A 26,512-nucleotide genomic window follows, 5' to 3' on the forward strand; every position below is an offset into this window, starting at 1 on the left:
ACTTTCTTGGCCAGATGTAGCTCCTTATGAATTGTGTCTCTTCTCCAAAGTCAAAATAACCGTGGAAGGTAAACATTTTGAATGAATTTGGAAAATTGAGTTGGCCATAACTGCATATCTAAGAACATACATTAAAAAGGGCTTCCAGTTCAGGGGATGGGCCAGAGATTTAGGCAGAGTTATACCCAAATTCTAGGCCTTCTTTCTTCAGCGCTTTCTACTGCCTGTATGTGAAAAGCAGGACTCTAAGATGGCTCCTAAGATTCTCATCTTCCAGAGTTCATGCATGTGTAGTTACCTCCCCTTGAGTGTTAGCAAAACCTGTGGATTTCATGACATATTACTCCCATGATTACATTTCATCATAGGGCAAGTGAAGATTGTCCTGCTTCGGTCTAACCTAATCAGGTGAGCCCGTTAAAGGCAAGGAATGTTCTCTGGCAGTCAGAGGAAGCAGTCAGAGACCCATGCTCATGCTGGCCTGGAGAAAAGCAAATGGCCACTTTGTGAACTTCCTGTTGGGGTCACGTGGCAGGTAACTGCAAATATGCTCTGAAAGCTGAGGGTCGTTCTCAGGCAATAGTTGGCAACACTTGTGTCACACAAGCACCTGGAAATAAGGTCTGCTAACAACCAGTGATCTTGAAAGAGACCTCTGAATCTCAAATCTAAATCACAATGCCAGTGACACCTTAATTTCAGTGTGATGAGACTGAACCAAAGAAGTGAATCTGTACTGAACTCCTGACCCATAGAAACTGTAAGACAAAACATGGGCATTGTTTTAAACCACTAGATTTGGGGAAATTTGTTATAGAACAATACCAGCGAAATTCTGGTTGCCATGAATCCTGCCCTATGGATCTTCAGGCAAGCAAGCTATCAGAATTTGAAGAACTTCTTAATATATAGACAGGGTCTACTCGTGTGTGTGTGTGTGTGTGTGTGTGTGTGTGTGTATGTAATATAGGATATTGCATTTATTATATAATAAATATTTATATTTTAAAAGATGAAAAACATATTCCATGTCCTTCTTTTCTCCTGAATGACTCCTTTCCAGGATCTAGCTAATTTTATTAAGTCTCCAGTGCCTTCAGGTAGTTGTCTCATATATTTTGTCCAGAGTTTATAGTTGCTGTCTGTGGGAGGATACTTTCAGGTTCTACGCATGTTTCAAAGGTAGGATCAATCTGATTTGCTGGAGGGTTGGCTGCAGAAATGATAAAGACTAAAGTCAAAGATCATTGGATGGCTTTTGGCCAGTGTAAGTAGAAGGATGGAGTTGCTATTTACTGAAACAAAAAAAGACTATAAACATAGGAATTGTTTTTTAAAAGTGTAACACTGAGTTAACTCATCAACAAGTTAAGCAGAGAAGTAAAGAGACTCTGAAACTGAGTTCTAGGGTAATTCAAAATTTAGAGGTAAGGAGGACATAGAACCACAAGAGGAAATTACACAGCTGCTGAGAAAAGTGAAAAACAATGAGAAAATGATGACTTTAGAGCCAACTGATAAATGCTCCAGATTGCTTCCTGAATACTGTGCCAAGTGAGATGAGCATTGAAATTTAGCATTGAATTTAGCAATGGGGAGGTCTTTGCCCCCTTACCAAGAACAATTTCAGCAGGGTATTGTAAGAGAAAGGTTTATTAGGATGGTGGGAAAATAGGAAGAAGGAAGTGAGAGAGCAAATTGAGATTGCTCTTTACAGCCCTTTGTGGGTGAAGGTGAACAGAGAAGTGGAGCGTATTCTGAAGAAGAGTCCCTGAGAAGGAGTTTAGTTTGTTGTTTGTGTTTAAAATGGGGCAGCATAGAGTATGTCTGTGTGCTAGTAGGGATTAAATAATAGAGAGGGGAATTGGCTATGCAAAAACCAGAAGGAATGATTGCTGGAACTGGCCTCAGTAGAGATAGGAAAAGCTCATCCATATGAAGAAAAGGAAGGCAGATTGTGTGTGGTTAGACAGGGTGAGTGGGTAGAAGCTGGAGGTTTGAGAAGAAATGGGTAGGCACACAGTAGCCCTCTCTCTGGTCTGTGGGATTCTGAGCAGGCTAGAAATATGTAATATGTTCTCTGGCCAGTAGCAAAGATGTGCTCAGAGTGCGAGACTCATGTCTGCTTCTGTGTATGTCTTTGTATGATCTACACTCCCAGACCTTTTTTTTTTTAAAGACAGGATCTCATTAAGTTACTAATTGCCTAGACTGGGCTTGAACTCATGCTTTGCCTGCCTCAGCCTCCCAAAGTGCTGCGATTACAGGAGTGTGCCATCCTGCCCACTGGGTGTCATGAATTTTTTATTAGTATATGTTTGTAGTACATAATGATTATGGTCGTTGTGGGTCATTGTGGGGAGTAAGTGCATATCCATAATGTATCTTAGTTCTTTTTATTTTTCTTCCTCTTTCCTGCTTCTCCTTCAATCTCAAGATCCCCTTCCTATGTATCAAAGATCTATCTCTCTATTTCTTATCATTTATCTTTCTTTTGCTCTTTAGATCATTTATACTTTGGGTTTTTCATATAAGGAACTTATGCTATATTTAAGCTTGTGGGGGTTTTTTGTTTTGTTTTTTGGTACCAGGGATAGAACTCAGGACCTTGCACTTGAAAGACAGGCGGCGGAACCACTGAGCTAAATTTCCAGCCCCAAGCTTGTGTGTTTAATTTATTATACTTAACATTATAGTCTCAAGATGCATCCATTTTTCAACAAATGACAAATTGATCCTTCTTTATGGCAAGCTAGTACTCCACTATGCATAAATTCCTCATTGTCTTTATCCAGTCATCTATTAATGGATGTCTTGGCTGCTTCCAAGATTCAGCTATTGTGAGCTGTGCTGTCATAAACATGAGTGTGCATGGATCACTGTAATATGATGTCTTTAACTCTTTCAGGAAGATACCTAGAAGGGGAGTGCTTGGGTCGTGATTTTGAAGTAGGACCAATCAGGATGAATCTAATCAATGTTGGGAGTTTTTCAATGGTGTATAAAATACAAATAGAGCAAAGAAGCCAAGTGTGTAGAAGAGACTGATAAAGGGAAGTAATTGCCAATGAAATCTAAGGTGGGTAAGGGAGAAGTAAGAAAATGAGATGACAATAAAGTATTGATGAGATAAGCAAAAACTAATATAAGAAATCATAGATCTGGCAGAGAATATAAGTATCTAGTTTAGGACGTATCTGAAAATGTTCACAATTAAAAGGTTTTGCTCTTTCTAAGTGGTAAAATGAAGTGCCCATGTGGCCCAATATTGTCAGAATCTGGAGTCCAGAAGTGAGTTACAAGGAAGGAGACAGAGCACAGCGTGGTTTGATGAAGATGGAGCAGGGGAGCACAGAGGGCTCTACAGGCCTCGGCAGGGACAGGGCCTCAGGGTGCCGCTCGAGCTGACTGACCAGGCAGAGAGGAAGGACAGGGTGGTGGGAAAGAGGAAGCTAAGGAACCCAGAAACCGGGCTGTGGCAGCGACTGTGTACACGGATGTTGAAAGCCGGGAGGACGCAACCTCAGGGACTGTCACAGCGAGCCAGCTCTCAGGACGTTCCAAGCGCCGAGGACGGCGGGCTCCATGGTCTAGCTGGCGAGCCGGCGGCTTCTGAGGAAAAGCCATTTGGAAACAGCAGAGCTAAGAAGGAAGGCACTGCCCCCTGCTCACACTCGCCGCCACCGCCACCAACCCAGAGGGCCAAGGAATGTGCTGGGGAGGCAGCGCCCACCTAAGAGGGCTCTGGGCAAGCAAGTCCTCAGGGGAGGGCTGGGTAGTAAGGGAGAAACTGCTCTGCTAAGATTCTAAAGTAGCTGGTAACTGCCTCTGAATGTGAAACTGGGCTCTCTACCTCCTGGCAGTGAAAATTTCATAAAGGGAGAAATGATAGAATGTATAGTCCTTAGGATCTGACAAAGGGAGGCATATAATGTTTTTCAAGAGAGGAACATTTTCTAAAATTTCAAGAATTTTCCCTGTAGATTCATAATTATTCTTATATCCTTTGCAATTGGAACAACACTTGTATAATCAGAATACAATAAATGTTTAACCAAACTTATCTGACAAGGAGGTTTATAATGGACAGTACCTTTAATAACAAGTTTTTGTTTTTTGGGTTTCTTGGGGGGGCTACCAGGGATCAAACTCAGGTCCTTGTGCTTGCAAGGCAGGCGGCAAAACCACTGAGGTAAATCCCTGGACCCAGTAACAGTTTCTTAAGATTAAAAAAAACCTTGTCGTAAACCCTAAAATAGGGCATAGTCATGAAGTCTCTCTCTGGATCTTAGCTTTCAATCTGAGATGTCTTTTTGGTAGTGAAGCTACATAATTATAAAATTACCTTTAGCAATTCTTTGCCCACAGACACATGTGCAGTATAAGGCACTGAGATAGTTAATAGTTCTTAGTATTTGCTTTTATTCTTTCATTTTGAAGAAGAAAATATGCCATTTAAAAGCATGCAAAGCTAATTAAAGCTTTTCCACTATTTCATTATCTGAATGTAGTTGCGAATTCTGACTTAAAACTCTTTATCAGAAGAAGACTCAACATCCCTCCCGAACAGCAAATGAACATTCAATTAACACTTCAATACAAGTGTATTTTAAATAAAAAGTATACTTTATTGTTAATCTCAGCCTTTGCAAATACAAATACTCAAAACCCATAGACAGCTTTCTACTTTTTATTCTTATGGGAAAATCTCCTCTATTTTCAGGGAAGACCTGAGTTTTCCAAAGTTGTTACCAAGTTAGAAGAATGTCTCTGCAACATTGAGGTAAGAACCCTACCTTCAGAAATACGTCCATAAAAAATCCTGACTATCCAATAGTGTCAAGGAATGTAGGTGAGGTGGCATTTATGGAAAGTGACTATAATGCCCACAAGTCCATTCAGTCCTATCCTAGTCGTTAAACCCCTGGGGTAGAGCAGAATCAGCTGCTTCTACAAATTTGGAGTGAATTTGGGCTGTTCAAACAAATAATTGGACAAGCAAATGGTTACAGTCATGCTCAACTTAAAAAAAAATCTGTAAGTACAATTTTGAAAGAATGACAGATAGATTCAAAGGCAGTTATTTAAATCAACTTTTCTATACAAAATCCCTACATACAGTGAGAAGAAAGCTAAATTATTAAGTTGTTGTCCTTTAAGTTCAATGAGAATAAGAAAATCATCACAAAAATAAGGCATAAATTAATTGGAAGGCATTGTTTTCAAACCACACATATGCTGTTAAGTGCTATACACTGAAAATCAGGTTAATGGAATTTTCTTCCCTTAATTTCAAGGAGCTGTTTACTTTAATTTTCTCAATAATTGCCTTAATTTGCTACATACCTGGTCAAGAGACAGCATTTGAAAATAGGCAAAGGAACTTGAACAGGAACACTCATTCACAAACAATATATTCCTAAATGCACAGGGATGCTGCTGACAGAGGAGGAAGGATAGCATACCTATAAGTTCATGTGTCCATCTGCATAACAGTGGAAGGGGCAGAATGGGGGGAGACAGCATCAAGCTGAGATTGTACAACTGAATGTCACAGTAGGGCCATCCACAGTAGAGCCATTCCCTTCGTTCAAATAAATCTTAACTGAGAGTTACCGGAACCTGTTCTGCGAGTTGCCAGTTGCAGTCTGCAGTGAGTGGTTCTGTCCTCTGACTCTTCCCTGAATCTTCAGCAAGGAAGCCTTTCCCCTAGAAGGAGGCTTCAGTGTTTAAACATAAATGCCCACCTTCTCTTCTCTTTGCTAAACTTCTCTGATGTTTATAGCAAATGGAGAGAGTAGTAACATATTGGGTGAGGATTCAGGAGTAGCCATGGACAAGAGCATTGGCCAAAAACCTGGACTCAAGAGTTACTTTCAGGGCCTGAGCTACAAGTATCTTTTCACCGTGAATTTTTGTGTTCTCCTGGGCAAACTGGCTCTCAGCCTGGGGATATATCCCATTAGGGGGACTGAGGAAGGCTGGAGTTCCAGAGAAAGGGACAATGGTAGGATCTGCTAAACTAGCTTGTCTTGTTAAGCTGACCACATTGCTCAGTATCCTGTGTCTCAGAAAAGATGAAGGATCTTTGTGCAAAAAGAGTTTGCTGGCCCGAGTGACACTAATTCATGGGCCAGAGTCAGCTTAACGGAGCTGGAGTTGCAAAGTCCCATCTCTCTATGCCTTCTGCTCTTCAGCCTTTCAGTCAGTGGCTTAGACCAAAGTCAAGATAGAGCTCCTCAGCACATCTGAAGATACAATAAAGTCAAGAGGATAAAAAATACCTGAAAGCAAGATTCGAGGATACTCTGGAGGGTAAAGTAACAGGATATGTCAAACAAGAATGAATTTAAGAAGAATAACCAAGGAAATAATAATGAAAGTATGCAAGACTAGAGACACAGTTTAGGAGCACCATGGATGTTAGTGGGTGAGATGTTCACTGGCAGTTAGAAGGTGAAGTGCTTGTCTTGCTGCGGAATGAAAGATGTGATCATTCCTATTTGAGATGCCCAACAATATGGTACCCAGTTACATCACTGGCCCTTTTAAAGACTGTTGAAAACTGGGACACATTTTTTAGTTAAGAGTTTAGAACAGTGAAGGAGTTGAAAATCATGTAATTTGAGAATGAACTGAAGGAGCCAGGGATGCTTATAACAGAGAAAGAAAATTAGGGTGAGCCCAACAACTAATTTTAAACATCTGAAGAACTGTGGTGTAACAAAAGAATTGCCTTGTTCTCTATGGGAAAACACTTGCCAGACATAAAAGTGTGCTTCATCTTGTAAAATAGATGTATTTTTGGAAAAATGTTTAAGTCCATTTTATGTCAAGGGAATGATTTCATGTGAAGAGAATAATTTTAGGTACAATTTAAAGGAACTCTTTCACAAATCTTATTGCCCTAGGGAAAAATGGGGGAAATCTTTTGATCATCGATGAATAACTTCTAAATATCTGTTTTATGAACCTGACTTGGACCTACTGTGTTTTTGGAAAGCTGAAGCCAAGTTTAACAAGCCTAACTCTCAACATAGAACTGGGTCAAAAAGTAAATTTAGCTAGCCAGGTGTTGCTATCGGAGGCTGAAAGGAAAAGCTAGAAACAAGCTGAGAATAGAAATTAAAATACAATAAATCCTGGAATACAAAGTTAAAGTGCATATACTGTTCTATGCCTTATGCCTGTTGGAGTTATAAAAGTGACTTATGAAACAGTTTATTGAATGCTTCCTTCACTCAGCTGATGTCTCCGGCATCGAGTAACAGCAGTGGGTCTCTTTCACCTTCCTCTTCTTCTGATTGCCTGGCAAGCCAGGGAGCCCCTGGCCAGAGCACGTGGCAGCTTTACGGAGCCGTTTTGAGTTGGAGTGTGCTCTCAACGCAAGGTCCTATGCTGCCTGGCCCCAAAGGTGAGTGTCACACGCAGGCAAGAGTTGCACCACAAAACCAGATGTATGCTGCTCACGTGACCTGACCTATTAAGAGCAGGGACCCGCCCTCTGGAAGACATGGAAAGAGGAGTTTTGCATTCATCTTTCTTAAAATATCATGAATATTTTCTTCCCATTTCCAATGTCTATTGTACATTTTAGTCCTTATTTCCACTTGGGGAACAAGTTGGGGGGACAAGAAAAAAAGAGAAAATTCGAGAAGAAAATGGAAACAAAACTTTTGAACATAAGGGAGGGGGGAATGGGGAAAAAATAGAAGCAGCAAGATATATCATGTAATGGTACAAATTCCACATGATGAATGTGATCAATATGTATATCTAAAATGTACCAGTTAATGTTTTACTAAAAAAAAAATCATGAGCAAATATTAGAAATTTTATTCTTTGCTAGTATAGCTTCTCTAAGTTATAAGTAACAGGAGTTAATTCTAGCGTAAAAAGAAATAGCAATTCTAAAGCAACAAAAGGAATTTATTGTACAGTTTCTAGTTATCTTAGGGAATCCAAGCAAGAATTCCTATGCAGGAGCAGGGAAACAGCTTTGAGGATCTTGGCACTAAAAGTTCAGAGTAACAAGAATTACCATAATCCAGCAATTTCTCTCCTATGAATAAACCTGCAATAATTAGAAATAAATAAACAAATACTTGTACCCAAATGTTTACAGCAACATTACTCACCATCACCAAAAAGTAGAAACAACCTCAATGTCCATCACAGGAGAACAGATAAGCAAAATGTGTTATCCATACAATTCAGCTCTCCAAAGAAATAAAGTACTGGTACATTTGACAACACAAGTGAACCTTCAAACATGCTAAGTGAAGCCAGACATGAAAGTCACACACTGTATGGCCCTTTAGCTAAGAGTATCCAGAATACAATAGGTGCCTTCATCAGATCCTGCTGCCATAACAAAATGCTGTACACCGGGTGGCTGAAACCTCAGAAATTTATTTTCTCACAGTTCTGGGGACTGAAAGTCTTCGATTAGAGCACCAGAGTGGTTGGGTTCAGGTAGGGCCCCTCTTCCTGGTTTCTCTCTGTGTCCTCACATGGTAGGAGAGATCTCTGCTATAAGTTCATCTTTGTATATGTGCTGCTGAAGCGAGCACATAAGTTCATCTTTGTACAAAGAGATTAGTTCCGTTGAGTCAAGGAAGGCCCTACCCTTATGCTCTCATTGAACTTTAGTTACTTATTTAAAGGCTCTGTCTCCACTAGAGTCACATGAGAGGTTAGGGCTGCAGCCTGAAACCTTGAATGAAAACACTCCAGTTCACAGCAATAGGTAAGTCTATAAAAACAAAACCAAAAAATCGATATTGCCAGGGGCTGAGGGGAGGAAAAAATGGAAGGGTCTTCTTAATGGGGTACTGGATTTTATTTTGAGGTGATGGACATATTTAGGAATTGGAGGTAGTAGTTGTACTAAAACACTGTAAGTGTACTAACTGCTACTGAATTTCTTCCTTTAAAATGCTTAGTTTTATATTATATGAACTTTACCTCAATGAAAATGAAAGAAAAAAAAGCAAAAGATATCAGAAAAAGAGAAAAAATATGCTTCCACAGTGAGTCCCAGTACCTAAGACAGTTTTTCTATATTATTGTAAAGGTTAGAGAAGAAATATCAATCATCTCTTGCCATGATAATTCTGTGTAATAGCCATACTAGAATTCCAGGGTATTCAGCCATGAGCATTCATTTCCAGCTCATGTATCCAATTCTGAGCCAGCTTCACTGAGAGCTACTGGTTGTGCCCAGGTCTGTTCCATGTACCCCTTGGCCTCCTCAGATGAGCACACAGAAGAACTTGCTACTGCACCGTGTTCTCACAAAGGCCACAAACTTCACATGCACGTTTGAAGCCTTTGCTCAAATTTCGTCCTTTGACTTCCCACTGGCAAGTCAAATGGCAGAGCCTAGCTGTCAACAGAGATCTCTAAAGGAAAGAACTGTAAAGTCACACACATATTGAAGGGCACAGATGGATGAAGAACAGAATAATTGATAGATACAAGAAAAATACTGTAATTCACAGTGAGTTAGCAATAACAATCTAGTCTACCAAGAGAGAATATGTGATTGGCCTTTTGGGTATTAAATAGCCATGGTAGAATTACATAGTTGGAGTAGGGGTGGTGTCATATTTCCTTAATATACACAAGGCTGTCAGGGTCCGTCTTCTAGATGAGGATCTGAGAAGTAGCTGTGAGCTTGATGGAGACCCTGGAAAGTACTGTGGACCCTCAAGTTATGACTGGCCTAACATATGAACAACTTGGGTTATGACCAGAATTTTAGTTTTAACTTACCAACAAAATCTTGAGTAATGACCTAAATGCCAGTCTCTTGTGCTTCCAAATGGTCTCAGATACAGATTGAACCCTTAAAGAGTTCTGGAAGGAGCATGACAAATCCTTTCCCATGTGAGGTTAATTTAAAAATCCTGGGCCAATGTCTAAGGACACTGATATCTGCCTGTCTACAGGAGAGAGACTTTGAAGGCTGTGTAGAGGACTCTGAACCTTCAATTGACCAACCTGAGTTACAACCAGCCCTCTCAAATGAATTGAGTTCATAAGTCAAGGGTCCACTGTCCATACTGCAACCCATGGAAAATCAGAAATGATACAAAATCTGTCTCTTTACACAGGATCCCCAGAGGATTTTTCTGTGGGCCCAGTTACACATGCACACACACACATGCAGCTACACAGATACCTATACTGTTCATCACCAGGGTAGAAGTACTTACTGTGTAGACAGTGGAGAAAGACTATCTGGAGTAGCAAGGGTCTTACACAATTTACAAATTGCTACTGTTACTTTTTTTTAAGTCAGTTATTATATTCCTGGTCTTGAAAAAGAATTGCAGCTGCAGCTATGAAGAGATGGAAGTCTGAATCGCAAGAGCATCAATCTATAGAATGTCATGAAATTAAGTATCAGCAGTTTGATTGATAAGCAGGCAAACTGGACACATCCTTTATTAGGTTTCAGTCTCCTCCGACATAATCTCATAAGAGACCCATAGGCCAATATTAGATTAGGTTTAGGCACATCATCATCTTGTAGTTCCATCTGCTCTTCTTATGCTCTATGTGTGATTCTTAAAATCAATTGTCTAAACAGTCACATTTTGATATTTCCAAAGCTAAAGTACAGTCACCCAAGGTTTGTGCATTTGAGACAGAATTAAGGGAATGAGCTTGGAATTAGACAGAGGCTCAACCTTGGCTTTGCTTTTACCAGCTCAATGACCTTGCTCAAGTTATTTATTTCTCATTTGTAAAATACATACAATAATACCAGCTCTTGGGGTTGTTATAAGAAGAGGCCTCTTCACCCAGTAATGACAATGAGTGATGGAAAGATGCCTGGAACGCTAAACAGAGAATGCGGTTCTAGTAATGTAGATGAGTCACAGAATGTGTGATAGAGCTAGAAAGTGCAAAGAAGCACAGCCAGGGGTCAAGTTGGGGATGGAGGGACCACAGCTTCCCTGGCCTTCAAGAACCTACAGAGGCAATCTGCTTCGATTACATGCACCTCCACTGGTGGAAAAACTTCAAGAATTTTAGACTTCTTCTTTTGATATTCTCATAAAACATTGTATAGCCTTCTGGCCTTTCATGACTGTTGTCAAACTCTGATAAGTGTTTTTCTACCATGTGCAGGTTTCTCTAAACAGCCTAGCACATCTCTAGGCATTCACTACAAGGGTGAAGTGAAGGTTAGTCTGATAGTTATACCATCTCTCAAGCATGCTCAGTCTTTGGATTGTTTGAAATCAATGTCAAGAACAGGAAAAGAATTTATTAAACTGTAAAATGGACCAAGAAAGGAATCATGTCTTTCTTATTCATTACTATATCCACATACCTAGCAGTGTGATTGGTATAAGATCAGTAAGTAATAAATACATGTGTAGTAGATAAAAAATAAATAATTGTTCAAATTGGCTCAATGTATGGTAATTATTCATTAGGAAAATAATCAGTGAACAGGATTTAACTGTCTTCTCAATTCTTTCCATTTAAAAAACTATCACTATTGAACATTTACTCTAAATGCTGGCACTATTTTAAACACTTTCAATAGCCATTAATTAAGCCTTAGGAGATAGTTATTCCAATTTTTAAATTAATTTTATTGGTACATTTTAGGTACACAATATAATGACATTCATCATTGGAAATTTACACCTTTACATAATCTCTCTTGTTTCTTATTTTTTCCCCATTCCCCTGCCCTCCCTTCAACCCGTCCATCCCTCCCTCTTTAAATACTTGATTTTTTTTTTTTTTTTGGTACCAGGGATTGAACTTGGGTCCTTGTGCTTAGCGAGGCAGGCGCCGGAACCACTGAGCTAAATCCCCGGTGATCCCTCCCTCTTTACAAAGACTATGTTTCCATTTTTTCATTTTCTCATATCAATTACATTCTCTTCTTTCCTTTCCTGCCCCTCCCACTTCGCCTTCCCCTTTGCCCCTTTTCTTCCTATTTCATATTATCTATTATACCTTTTAGTCCTTATTTACACTTTCAGTTTCTCACATTAGAGAAACTATTTGGTATTTACACATGTGTGTCCTATTTATTTCACTTAAGAGTATCGCCTCAATGTCCATCCATTTAGCTATAAAAGTCTCTAATTTCTCATTTTTTATGGCTGAGTAGTACTCCATTTTATTTTTTAAAACCCCACATTTTCTTTATCCAGCCTCCAGTTGATGGGCAATTGGGCTGCTTCCAAGTTTTAGCCATTACAGATTGTACTGCTATGAACATGGGTGCACATGTATCACTGTGGTATGATTCTTGTAATTCTTTGGAGAAGATACCCAGCAGGGGAATAGCTGGGTCAAATGGGACTTCCAGTCCTAGTTCTTTGAGGTATCTCCATACTGATTTCCACAGTGGTTGCACCGGTCTACACTCCCACCAGCAGTGGAGCAGTGTTCCTCTTTCCCTACAGCCTGCAAGCATTTGTTATTGGTTGATTTCATGATAGCAGCCATTCTTTCTCAGGTGAGGTGGAATCTCAGTGTTGTTTTCATTTGCATCTCTCAATTGACCAGTGATGTTGAACACTTTTTCATCTGTTTATTTGCCATTTCTACTTCTTTGTCTGAGAAATGTCTGTTCATTTCAGATGCCCATTTTTGGATTGGGTCTTTAAATTTGGGAGGTCTGATTTTGTTAAGTTCTTTATAAATTGTAGATAGTAGACCTTTGAGGGGCAGCAGGTGAAAATTTTTTCCCACATTGTGGGTTATCTCTTCACACTGTTGGTGGTTTCTCTTGCTGTGCAGAAGCTTTTTAGTAAGAAAAGATTCCACTTGTTGATTGTGCTAGTTTAAGAGCAACTGAGGATTTGTTCAAAAAATCTTTTCCTATACAAATGTCTTCAAGAATTCTACCTAACCTGTCTTCCCGCTGGTTCAGTGTTTCTGTTTTAATATTTAGATCTTTAATACATTTTGATTTTAGTTTAGTGCATGGTGAGAGACATAGGTCTAGTTTTAATCCTTGGCGAGTTAAAACCTAATTTTTCCAGCACCATTTATTAAAGAGGCCACCTTTCCTCCAGTGAGGATGGTTGGCTCCTTTTTTGAAGAGGAGGTGGCTGAGTGTGTCTGGAGTTGTTTCTGCATCTTCTAATCTGTCCCACTGGTCCTCAGGTCTGTTTCTTTGCCAGTACCATGCTGTTTTTGTCACAGTAGCTTTGTAGTATAGGAATTCCAATTTTTATAGTTGACAAATGCAAGGCTCAGGATGGGTAAGCAACTTCTCCAAGTTAATAGACAGCAAGTAGAAAGCAGAGCTGGAATTCTGAACCAGTAGTCTCCTCCACTGTCTGAGTTCTCTATGGCATAGGAGGTGGAACATTCCAGAAACTTGATATATTTTGCTAATAATTGTATTTGCTGGACTTCTTCCAGTTTCTTCTAGCAGCTGATGAAGGAATGAATTCATCCACTTTTTCCATGACTGCCTTTTAAGCTTGAGTATATGAAGACAGAGGAAGTGAGACCAGGCCTCAGTAGGTTCTTAAAGTCAGAGAGCCCAAGGATGTAGGAATTGATAGACTACATGCAGCAGGGCCATGAGTCTAATGGCCTGTAGGACAGTGGTTATCAGCTTTGACTGCACACTGGAATCAGCTAGAGCTTTTACAAGTACCAATGTCCAGAGCCAATGAAAGCAGAGTCCACCGTGGTGACACCTGGGTTTCGGAATGTTTTAAAGTTCCCAAGATTATTCCAGTATACAACGGAGTACCAGAAGCGTGCTTAAAAACAGCCCTACCATACTGTCAGCCACTCTGCCAGTGACGGGATGACAGTTGAGGGGACAGACACACGGAAGAGGGAAATGAGAGCAGAAGTGAAAGGGCAGCTACAGCCAAAGAGGACCTTTTGAGAGCTTGTTACCTGCTTGATCTCCCCAGCAAGTCCTGGTAGTGTCTTAAGTAACTCTGACCCTTGGGCTCCCCAACTAACTCATTCAAATTACACAGTAACATAGTTTTTGGTAGAGCATTATGGTTTTGAAAAATAGATGTAAGACTTGGCCCCTCCACAATGTCTGCAAATGGCACATTTATTTTTTCAATTTCTGGCTATGAAGTTACAGGCTGTTGATCAGAATTTTGTAATGCTTGACTTAATGGGGGTTTGAGTTGAAGCTATTTGCATATTTGTTTGCTAATGATTATTTTCCTTCACAAAACAAATTTCAAGATAGGAAATTGTGTCAGATATTTTCTTCATACCTAATAGGGATTCATTAATTCCAGCTGAAACTGCAGAGTGATAAAATCTGAGCTTGAGGAAGGCACTCTGAAGTTCTGGCTCTTTTGAAATACTTCATGTTTCTAGATATATTTGGAAAACTAAGCATGTGGCACTTGCTCCTCCCACAGGGTATGAAATCTCCCATCTTATACATGGGTTACATCATGTAAATTTAGAAGTGACAAAGTGATATATAACCTTTCAGAGGCAAAAACCAATTAGTGTTTGTGTGGAGCTGGGCTCTGGGAACAGAATGCGGTGACCTAGTTATCTGTCCAGGAGAAGAAAACTGGGACCCAGGGTTTGGAGCTGTAAAACAGATACATATGGAACTAATCCTTCACACTACCAAAGAGTTCATCAAAGGGTTCCTTTAAATAGAAACCTTGCCTAGTGTACTTTGAAAGCATTTCAATCTCTAAAAATTAAATATAACATAAAATTTCAATGCACACATAGTTTTTCTGGAATAGAACAATTGAGTAAGATGATAGCTCCATGAAACTTGTGTACCTAGGAGGACTGAAGAAGGGAGAGAAGTAAGGGCTCAGGACCAGCTGTTGGTGTGGAGCAGGATGTTTGGACACACACACACACACAAATTCAGCCCTGTTCATATACCAACCTTGACTTCAGCTTCTTAGCCTTTGTAACATCTTTAATTTCACTCCTGTTCCACCTTCTCCATGCTCTACCCTACTTGTCTGGAGGCAAAATAATTTTCCTTACATAAAACCCAATATTATCTCCATTCAAACCTCAAATAATTCCACATTGCCACTAAAATTGAGTGAAGTTATTTTATCCTGGAGTCTAAACTCATCCACAATACACATTTCCATCCCATGTTCAGGGATTCAGAACAGAAAGTGTGATACTGTCATTCTCCCTCTTCTCCAAAGCATTCTAGTTTTGAGGAACTGTGTGGAACAATTTTTGGAAGACCCTCTGACTGAAAAATTACTACTGGTATTTTATGTGCTAGGCCCAGAATGTTGAACTTCCTACTGTGATTTTTGTCAATCTTACAAAGTACAGAATTATCTTGCACACAATATCCACAGTATCCCTGGTGACGCACACTACAGTCAAACAAGAAGTTCCATTGTTCCTGTAGACACACCATGGTTAACCTACAGACAACCTGTCACCTGGGCCTAACTATTCTTAACTTTGGCTACTCATTCAATCTTGTCAAGATATTTATCTGCCTTCTGCAGTTATTTCAGTCAGCCTAATCACTATATGGTGATGAAGGCTTTTCTGAATCTTTTCCATTCCAACCCATACTTTGCCAAAAGTCAAAATCATTTTTGTTATGTTATGCATTTACATTACTTACTCTTATAATTATGTCTTATTCCATTATCTCATAAATAACTTGAAGACAGAATTTTTCTTTTCTTTTGCTTATTTCAAGTAATTACAACATTTAATTTACAATTTTACTGTATGGGTTTAATATTAACCACATTTTATTTATAATAAATTAGAGAAATCATTAATGGGCCTATGAATACTATGCTTTATATTTATGCAATTTAAATGAATTAAAATGCTAGCATTCACATTTTTTGATGCCTACCCTTCCTGTCATGTTTAAATCTACTCTCATCAAAAAATGATGGATGACTATTCAAACCTTTTCCACCCGCTACCCTCCTGTTATGGCATTAAAAACCCACTTATTTCTTTTTAATAAACAAAAGAATGGAATGTATGTACATGAGACACATGAGGAGAAAAGTCACCGCTGTGTACATTCCGTGTGTGTGTGTGTGTGTGTGTGTGTGTGTGTGTGTGTGTTTTAAAGAATTAGTTTGAGAAGGGAAAGAAAAAAATATGAGAAAAGAAGGAATGAATGGGAACAAAGCTTTTTGCAAATAGGGAGGGGTAGAGGGGTGGAATGAAAGGAAGGGGAATGGGGAAGAAAAGAACCAAGATATATCACGTACAGTTACAAATTCCCAATGATGAATGTGATCATAGTGTGCACATAAAATGTACCGGTAATGTTAATTTTTTTAAAAAGAATTGGTTTGAGTTGAGGTAATTAGTAATGGTTTCATTAAAGAAACGGGATGATGGAGATTAGTCCAAGGATAAAAATAACAGAATGAATAAGCATGGAATAATGATTGTGAGCTTACTTATCTTTTTTCCTACTTTCTTTCCTTCCTAAAAAGAATAGTTACCACTTCCAAAATAATCTGTGTTAGTAGTTCTTCCATACACTAAGGACATTTAGATAGACCTGTTTTTGTTTTCTTCTATTCTCTTGGGATATTTGTTTATCCTTGTGTCAACAGTCAATAATTATAATCTTCAATTTTCCTGACACACTTCCAAGATGCTGGTCCATGCTATTCTAACTTCTGGTGTCCCTGTTAAAATATCATCTATCAATCTCTTGTCATTTCTTTTTGTTTTTAAACTACCCTTTCTTACCAGTTTTAGAACTTCTCTTTATCTTTGATATTGTACAGTTGAATTATATTGTCTATAGGTATGAGTTTATTTTGATTTATCTTGTTTGAAATTTGATGAGTTTCCACAATTTGTGTATTTGCATCTTTCACAAATTCTGGATAACCTCAGACATTATTTCTTCTAATACTCCCTTTCCTCACCTACTTAATATCTCTTTATACAGTCTAATTAGATGTCTTTTTAAAGTTAAACTTTTCAGTCTAGTTTCCTTTTTTCTCAATCATGCACACATACACACACATTTTTGTTTTTTATCAATCCACCCTTTATTTATGCTGATTTCTGAATAATTATTTTTCAGCTCTATATTCTAATTCACTTATTCTCTCAGTATCTGAATCTATATGCTGTTGATCCATCACTGCATTCATAATCTGTTTCATTTCTAATTTCTCGTCCATTCTAGAAATTCTATGTTTTTAACAATTTGACTGGGCAGTGTTGAAAAATCTCTTTATTCTACATATTCTATTTGTTTTTATTGTTTAGACACATATTCTATATTCTAATCTCTCTGGTTTTTACATTTATAATGCGTTGTATCTGCTAATTCTTGCTTTCAGTGCCTGGCTTTGTAATGCATTTTGAATTTTTGTTTCTCTTGTGAACTCATGTTCCTTGGTCCTTTATCTCTGTTAATTTTTTGTGTCTTGTATTTGGTGTAGGTTTTTTCACAGAGGGGCTTGTTTTTGCTCTTGCTGGTAATACAGGGACACTAACGCCTCAGAAGCACAATAAAACTTCAATTTGCAGTTTTTCATAAAACGTGTACAAATAATTCTGTTTCAAAACTCGCTTGTGTATAGGCTTTTAGATTGCACTTCTTAGAGGCATATTTCATTTCTATTTCTTTTCCTGGTGCTCGTTATGAAATGGGTCAGTAAGCCTTTCCACTTCCCTGTATAGAGTGGCTGTTGTTTTACCTGGTTCACCTAATCCTAGTGTTCTCTCTTGAAGATTTTGGCTTTCTACATGTCTTTTTTATCTGATCCCCCACCTTGCTTGGGCCCATGTTGTGTCTCTCCCGTGTGGCCATTAAAATTCAGGCTTTAGGCCCACAAGAGTCAGTAGGAGAGCTTCACTGCACTAACATCCACCAGGAAAGACCATCTTAACTGATCATTTACCTTTTGTTGGCATCTACATGAGATTGTAAACATTCCACATGCATAAACAACACCTCTCCTTTAAGCTGCTTATCTATAAGAATAAGAACAGTGTCTACTCCATGGCAAGTGCTAAATACATATTGGTAAAGTGAATAGATGAACACAAAAGCTTTCCATAAACATGATGACATTTAATTCCCACAACAGTCTTGTCAAGTGGGCCTCATAGTTTTTTTTATGTTTCAACAAACACTGAAACCCAAATAATTTTGAATAATTTGTGTAGAGAAATATAGTAAGAAAATAAGTTAATAATTGAATCTTGGCCTATCTGGTAGGGTTTGCTCTATATCATGATGTCTCTGAAGACTGAGTTTGGCCAACATATTTGAACTAGCTTAAAGAACCAGGAAGAACCTAAGATTGGGAGTTTAAGGGTACTGAGCAGGGAGCTGCCCGGGGTATTGACAACTTCACACTAAAACTTGGCCAAATCCAGGTGAGTATTGGGCATCTCAGTCTATGGCCAATACAGCCTTTGATTGCTGGGGGAATTTCTTTTCTCACTCTAATTTTGATACTAGCCACTTTTCTTCCTTTTATTCTTCCTCATGATATTGTAATCAGTTCCCTGCACTGATACAGACCCAGCCTGAACACAACAACTCCACATAGCACTCTCACTGACCAGCATGTCACGGGCTAACCCCTCCCTCTGGGTCCTCTTCAATCACATCTCTCAAAAACAGCCCCATTCTTTAACCGTATTTCTAAAAGTAGCAATGGAAAATCAGAACACATGAAAGGATGAACTCCCTCCTTCTAGAAATTTGCCAGTGTAGGGACACTTGAGGGCCAGTTTTGAGGATAATTCTAGTTTAGTTTGATTTCTTTACTACATTAAGGATATTATAAAACTAGGCCTTTTGAAATTTATTCAATAAATGTACTGCCCACTACACTAATCAATTTATAGCTCTTATGCACATTCATTATACATAAGAAAAAATTAAAAACTCTTTTTACTGAAATTTGGGGACCACAAATATCCTGACTTTCTAGTGGTGAGTTTCACAAGTTCTTCACACTGGAAATGAAAAGATACTCTACAGTTTCTAATTCATAAACACAATCTGGAATCAGAATCTTTAACTACTGTTACATGGAGATTAATATTTACAAAGTCAAGAAAACAAAAGATTATTCAAACAGTTTATTTAAGTTGTAACTGACATAGTTTTCAACAAAGCTCAGTGCTTATTGGGGCATCATGTGGTTGTCTGACCCTCACTTCGGCCATGTCTTGTCTTCTAACACAGTGATTCTGATCTTGTCATGTAAGTTCTGTGCCTCTGCTCATATTGGAAAATGTGGAAAGTCAAGTGTTGTTGGCCTAAACTTAAGGGTAGGACAATTTTCTCAGAATATTTATCATCTCTGGGATATGTAACTTTTAATAATACTTGCTGAAAGTCAGCTATCAGACTCATTGAGGATCTGTGCCAGAAAAATGTAAAATCCAAAAGAAGAAGCTATGATCTAAGCTGATGCCATGATGCCTATCAGCTGACTCTGTCTCTTTGATTTAAGCCCATGCCTTCTTGAGGAAGCTATAATTTTTTTTCTAATTAACAAAAGAAGAAAGATACCCTAATGTCATGGAATGTGGAGCTGAAATGGAAATATATAGCTGTGTACTTTGAGGTAAGAATGTGAAAGTACTCATACACCTCATTATGTCCCTGAATGTCATGGAATAGAGAGGGGAAATCAGAGAAGGCTGGGAAGGGTCTTGCAGGAAGTTAAAACTATTTCTACGAAGGTCCCCAAAGACATAACCACCTATAACATTAACACAGCCATTTACATTTTTCTATGAACTCTTTTCCACTCCTTTGGGTGTCATAAAGCACAATAGTACCAGAAAGCACTATGGTGAAATATCCCAACAACTCCCATGCACCCATGTGCACTCAAAAAGTGAAAGGAAGGTTATACATTGGCTACTAATGCCCTGTGTATCTCAGTCTTCTGCTGTCTTACAAACCATCAGAACTGGACATCGTGCTGAAGTGTGGGAGGATTCGAATCTCCCTTCTGCTGGTGTAGACCTCTAGCGACCTTTCCCGTTCATCTTTTCGAGTTGCCTTGCCCTCTAGCACCACCTAGCAGTCTGTTGACTCACCGAGGTGGGGCCTCAGCCTTCCCGGCTGCTGTTCTCTCTGGGTAGAGGCTTGGAGATATCTCCTGGAACAGCCAGGCGTTCAGTCTCCAAGTTGAGGAAGGAGCACACAAAGAAATGTCAGTCCTTTCCTTGACTTTTAAAACCACCCTTAGTTTGAAACAACCTTTCTCCATGAAAAATGTCAAAGAAAGAACATCAGACAAAATATTCTGTTCCAAAGAGTGATAAAAAATGAGAAACTAATGAAAGTGAAGACAGAAGAAGAGCCCGGTGTGTGTAAAATTGCCACCTTTAAAAAAAATTAGGTTTAAGGACCCGAATTTATTGTCACACATAAAAGATTTGCATGAAGAGTGAGCAAGTGACATATTTAGGTTACAACGTAGCCGCATGAGAGGCAGAGTCAGACACAGCCCGCACGGCGGCTATTCTGATGCTGTAATTTCGGTTTCTTTTCTGTCCTTCCCAGTGCTTGTTAGCAACCTAAAAGGGGCTCCTTCCAACCCAAAGGGCAAGGCACAGTGCTTTCTCTTCTCCGTGCATCCTGTAATACTAATTAACTAATTCCCAGCCACACCAATGGAACCTGCAGAGGTTTGCCAGAGGCAAACTGCTAAATAAACGGTGACAGATTCCTCAGCTTTCCACGAGATGAAATGACATATTGGGACAACCAGCGGCCTGACTTTCTAATGATGAGCATTTTATGAGTTTTTCATTCTTGGAAATGAAGAGACACCCTGGCCGTGTCTCCACTCAGGCTCAAAAGGAAGACCAAAACCCACTCTTGGGTACATCAAAGCAAGATTCTGCCTTTGGTGGTTATGTTGGAGCACAGCTGAAAATAAGACTTGGTCCAAAAAATGCTGCTTTGGAGACTGTTTCTGCTCTGGAGAAATGTCTGACAGGACACAGCACAGGGACCAAAGAGAACAACCCATCTAATTAAATCTACACAGATGGCCCCGTGCTCTGCCCACAGCCCCGACTCCCGAGCCCAGCCCTCCCTCCCGACTCCAGTGTTTGTGTTGCCAGTCTCTTGCTAGCATGGCAACTGTTGCTACGTTTGCAGTAATAAGAAGTGGGTGATGCTGGTGTCTCAGTAATGACTCAGATACCAGAGAGTTGATTTCTAAATAGATTTCTGAAGCAGCTCTTACAATTGCACTGCACAGTTTAACAGGTTTAATTTCTTGTATTTTTTTCTCTTCCTTTTAGCATCAGCACATTCCATATTGACTAAATCTAACCCTCCCTCATATAATGTAAAAGTGGCAACATTCTTCCTTTGGCTTGTTAGCATTTGAAACAGGGTATTTGTTATTTAAAAAGATCGCATTTCACAAGTCATTACTTCTTATTATCTCCTTAGAACCTATGAGATTTAATTTTTTTCTTGGTATTTTGGTAATGGCAACTAAGACAACCAGAAAAAAATTGTGGATCCAGGAAGAAAACCAAAGTAGAATGAACAACAGAAATGTCCAACATTAATATTCGTGGTATTAGCTGAGCATTTTCTCTTAACAAATAGATGTTTTAAATGCCTCAATTGCAAACAAGTATGAAAATCTCAGTAGTGGAGATATGTTTACCAACCTACACATCCTTACTCAAGGAGACGGTGGGAAAAAAAAAGGAATCCCTTTTGTTTTTCTGGCCAAAACTTACACATATTTGTCAGTCCATGTTAAACCCGACCCTGTTATGGATGCTAACACAGCCTAGGACCTGTGGGGAAGGCGATGTGAATATCACCGTGCACGCTGACACCAATGTTCACCTGCCCAGAGACTGAAAGAAGATGTATTGTGTGCTTTAATCATTTACTGTGTTCTGGACATTACAGTGTGTGTTTTTGTGTGCCAGTCATAACACTGACTTATCACAACTCTTCTACAAGCTAAGAGTTATTTATCAGTATTCTGCAAATGAGAGAGCTGAAGCACAGAAAGGATAAATGACTTGCCCGAGGCTTTGCACCTAGTAAACAGCAGGGCCAAGACTTGAGCCTGGATCAGCCTGATTCCAAAGCCTATGATCTTTCTACCACTTGCCGAGCTGTGATAGTGAAAGAGAAGAGAGTTGCTGTCATACTAATCAGCAGTGTGGCATGAGCAAATCCCTTCCTGCCCTGAGCTCCAGGAGCCCCGTCTGTAATGAAGCAGGTCACCTGGCATTGCCTGGGAGCTCCTCAGAAAAGCAGAGTCTCAGGCCCCACACAAGACCTGCAGAATCACAGTCTGCATTTTAACATGATTTGAACAGGTGGCTTGTGATTGTGTGTGAAAATTTAAGTAGCATGGAAACTGCCAGTAGCTGTGTACCCTTTAGCTATAGTTAGGACGTCCCCCATCTCATCGGTTTGTGCATCCGTCTCCTCTGTTTCTGCTTCTGACCCCTTCTCCAGGGTTATCATACCTCTCTCTACCAAATTTCCTTATCGCATCCTGATGCATGACAAAACATTCTGTCTTCCAGAAAAGCTGTATCTATCTTAATTCACTTATCACTTTTTACTTAGTATATCTTCTGTGCTGCTGAAGTTCCTTGAGGCATAGACCCATCCCTGTGAACTTAGTCTGTATCTGCAATACCAACTGAAATAGTATGGTAGACTAAAGAAAATACATTGGAAGGAATGCTGAACAAATCTTTAACTTTTGTACAGAAACCATATTGTGTTCTGAGTACACAATCCCCATATTATCAACTGTGAGTATTTCAAGCCAAACTCTGAGTGTTTTTGTAAATACAGGCCCAAAGAAGCTTGCAAATAGCCCACACTTATAAGAACAGTTTTCAAATTTATTTACCCCTCCACCTTTTTAGCACACAGATATATGAAGGTTTTAATTAAGGCCAAGCTCAGCCCCAAAGCCTCCCCCTGTAAGAAGAGTTGCTGACTACCCTTAGCTGGTTAGATACTCATCATTTTCGTTGGTATGATGTCTTGTGCACTAATCTATGTCAGAGCATAGAGACTATATTGTAATCATCAGTGTATGTGTATTTCAACTGCACACACACACACACACACACACTCCTTGAGGTCAGGAACTATGTCTTCATTTTTGTATACTTAATTGTTATCACAGTGCTCAGCACATAGTGTGGTAGATGTACTTATATTGAAGGAAGAAATGATTAACTGGATATTTGAGTGAATGAAATCTTCCATTGATGTACATCTTTCTGATCTCAATGTCTCTTTAGTGCTTTAATGAATTCATTTCTTGTCCTCCACATTAGGGTGGTTCATTGACATCAAGAACATGGAGAAGCACAGTTTTACTGGCGTTCTCTACCAATCCTGTGCAGGATTGTGGCAGGAGCCAGTCATCCAGGAATGTGTACTCTGAGATGGAGCCTCCTCTTCCTTTGGGATTAACCAGGTTGAAAATTGCAGCAAAGTTTATTTTCTGTGCTCAATCAGTCATGTACTTGTGCCACAAACATTTACAGAAAGCCTATATTTTGCCAGATGTTTGCTGGGGACTGGAGATGTTAAGAACAGAACATAACATAATCATCTTTTTGCTGTGTGAATCCTTACTATGAAAAATGGACCCCAGATCCATCCACAGTACAATGTACAGTAATGGGCACATGACTGGAGGTCATGTGGACACTGAGGATGGCAGGCAGCACTGACAGGTGAGCACAGGGTCTGTGGACTTCTTGCAAGAGGGCGTCTTGGCACAGATGTAAAGATGGAGCTAATAACTACAATAACCTACCCATACTGAGTTCTTATTTGGTACCAAGATAACATTTTAAATGTTATCTCATGTAAACCCATAACAATGAGAAAGGTAGCATTATCACTTTCACTATGTTGCAGATGAGAAGGAAATGAGTGCCAAGAAAATAGGGGTTGCATCTGCCTAAGGCATCACTTGAACCTAGCCACTACGGTCCTAGCAGTGGTGAGTCTAGTGCTAAACTCTACAAAAGGACATCAAAAAGGAAAAGCAAAGCAAAGGGAGATCACCAGCAGGCCAGAAGGAAGGCAGACTGCAGCCCAAGGGTAGCTAGCGACTCAGTCTGACAGAGCAGTGGAGTAGCATGTTGAGAGTGAGCTGGGCTGAGACCTGGGTGGGGCAGGTGTGTGGGGAGGCCGGCTTTGCTGCTAACAGAAGTGGCTGCCATCCTGGAAAAGAGCGTGCGTCTTGGAAACAGAGGTGCCTGTTCCAATCTCACTTCTGCCTGCTGAGAATACTGTCGACTTGGGTTTGGTTTCCTAAAATAGGGATCAAGATAACACTGTGCCTGTTTGGTTTTGTTTGTTTGTTTGTTTGTTTTCAAGGACTGAAGGAACACTTAATACCACTTTTGTGTGTCAGTTTGTTTTAAACTAAGGATAAATGTCTCCTAAGTCATAGTTTTTTGTTTGGTTTGGTTTTTTTTTTCCAAAATGAATAAATGCCTCTCTGAAGCTGAGGAAAGAAAGCCTGTGCCTACCGGAAATGCACTCTCGTCCTGAGACTCTCTTCTCCTTGTTATCACTTACTCTCTTTGAAATATAAGACACTCCCTTTTCCTCATTAAGTAGCAGTTTTACCCGTGAATTTCTCACTGCCTGATTGTCACCCTCCACGCTTGATGAGCATTCCTCAGGCAGGTTGCCATTTGGCTTAGTGTAAGGGTTTCTGGATGTTTTGATGGAGCCAAAGAACAGAGTGACAGCAATTGGGGGAAATGACTTTTGAGGATTTCAACTTTTCTCTATTATCTCGGAAAAGAAAACTTGCAGTTAATTGTGAATGTGCTTGCTAAAAGCTAGGCTACTGCTTAAAAATGCAAGTGCTTAAAAGGCTTGAGATAACAAATCTGATGTTACCCAAATGAACATTTTTAATTCTACTTCTAATTCTAAAAATGCTCTTTATTGCTTAGGGCAAGTCTTATGCTCTTTTCTTCAATAATATTTTATCAGGTCAATGTAGAGGAAAATAAATTCTAGGATACTATAATATGTAAAAGTTGATGACAAAACATTGGTAAGATGTGCATTGCTATTTTTGGCATAGCACATTTGCTAAGAAATAAAATGGTTTTGACTCAGAAAAATAAGTTTTCTGGTATTAAGTGATCTGAATTTCAATTTGTAAACAAGTTTTCTGTTGCTTGAGTACTCTGGCTAATTTTTTTAAAGGGTAAACAGTTTTGAAGTTAAAGATTGCTTTAGCACAATGACAATCAATTTCATCTTCAATTTTAAAATCTGGACGGAAGGAGAAAAATTCAGATTATCAAGTTTCTTGAATTTTTTTTTTCAGATATATACATACACATGAACTTGAAGAGTATACAAAATTTAAATATGGCTAGAGTTGGAAAATTCGTAGAATTGATCAACTAACACAAATAGGCATTGGGCGACTGTGTTTGGCCCCATCCAGAGAGTGCTAGTGTTCTGATGGCTAATCTTGTGTAAACATTTTTGGCAAATGAAGTGCATTATCTTTTTAAAATCATTCTTGGTATTGTTCATATTTTCTTGAAGAATTAACAATAAAAGATGAGGAAAACAAAATGTGTCATTTCTCCTTAATAATCTAACCCCTTTATTTACTCTTCCATTATTCCTCCATTAGGGTATTCATTCCCCTGGACAACATTTATTAAGCATCTACTGTGTGCCATCTCCTGTAGTTGAGATTAGAAACACAGTGGTGGATTGGACATCTCCACAGACCTAGGGGAATTCATAGTTTAGAGGTCAGAGAAGCAAGCAGGAAGAGAAGGACTGAATCAGGTGTATGGTCCCCTGAAAGCTTGGGAAGGGCCGGGGGAGGCTTCTGAAAGCAATGCTATTTAACCCGAGTCTGGAAAAATGACCAAACCCGCAAAGGAGATAGAAGGAAGAGAGCAGCAAGGATGATGGCAGGGAGCTGGGAATCCACGTTATATAACTGGGGAACAGCAAAGAGTTGGGTGTGACTAGAGCAGAAGAAGGAGATGGAGACTTAAAATGAACAGAAATAGAAATAACTGAAGAACATGGAGACCAGTGAGTTCAGTATCCAAGGAAAATGAAAAGGAACCTCTTTCTTTGCAGTCACTGTGACCCCAAACTCCGCCCAGGCAGTTGGTATGCAGTGACCTGGGTGGGCCTGGATACAGCAACCAGGAGTCCTCCCCAAAATGGCACTGGGGCATGACAGAACTCAGAGTGACCCTGAATATGTGTGGTCTCTACAGCTGGGTTGATTAGAAGGCATCAGCATAAGGACTCGGGTAGATGTGAGGGTAGAAAACCATGTGGCAGTCCGCATGAAACATGAGTGACAGAGATGCTGTGGAGGGAGCTCAGCCTAGAGCCCAGGACTGGCCCTTGATTCTGCCAACCAGGCCACCCTGGGCAGCTGCTCTGGGTACTCAGCTCATCTTGTATTGGTGACCCCACATATAGGATCACGTATTTATGAGTCTGTCTCTTTGCACGGTGAAGAAAGGG

The 26,512-nt window shown here is 39.5% G+C and overlaps 1 protein-coding gene across 1 annotated transcript in view; it reads left to right on the forward strand.

The window, feature by feature from the left end:
* Tnni3k (TNNI3 interacting kinase) overlaps positions 1-26,512 on the forward strand; it is a 330,025-nt gene that overhangs the window by 271,166 nt on the left and 32,347 nt on the right. Inside the window, 3 exon segments of the mRNA XM_087212909.1 lie at positions 4,724-4,783; positions 7,246-7,333; positions 7,336-7,414. Of these exon segments, the coding sequence (XP_087069035.1) occupies positions 4,724-4,783; positions 7,246-7,333; positions 7,336-7,414 (227 nt within the window).

Source organism: Heterocephalus glaber, unplaced genomic scaffold (genome assembly GCF_053883595.1).
Source record: "Heterocephalus glaber isolate CG9 unplaced genomic scaffold, H.glaber_assembly_v1.0 deba00001442, whole genome shotgun sequence".
In the NCBI taxonomy this organism is placed as follows: domain Eukaryota; kingdom Metazoa; phylum Chordata; class Mammalia; order Rodentia; family Bathyergidae; genus Heterocephalus; species Heterocephalus glaber.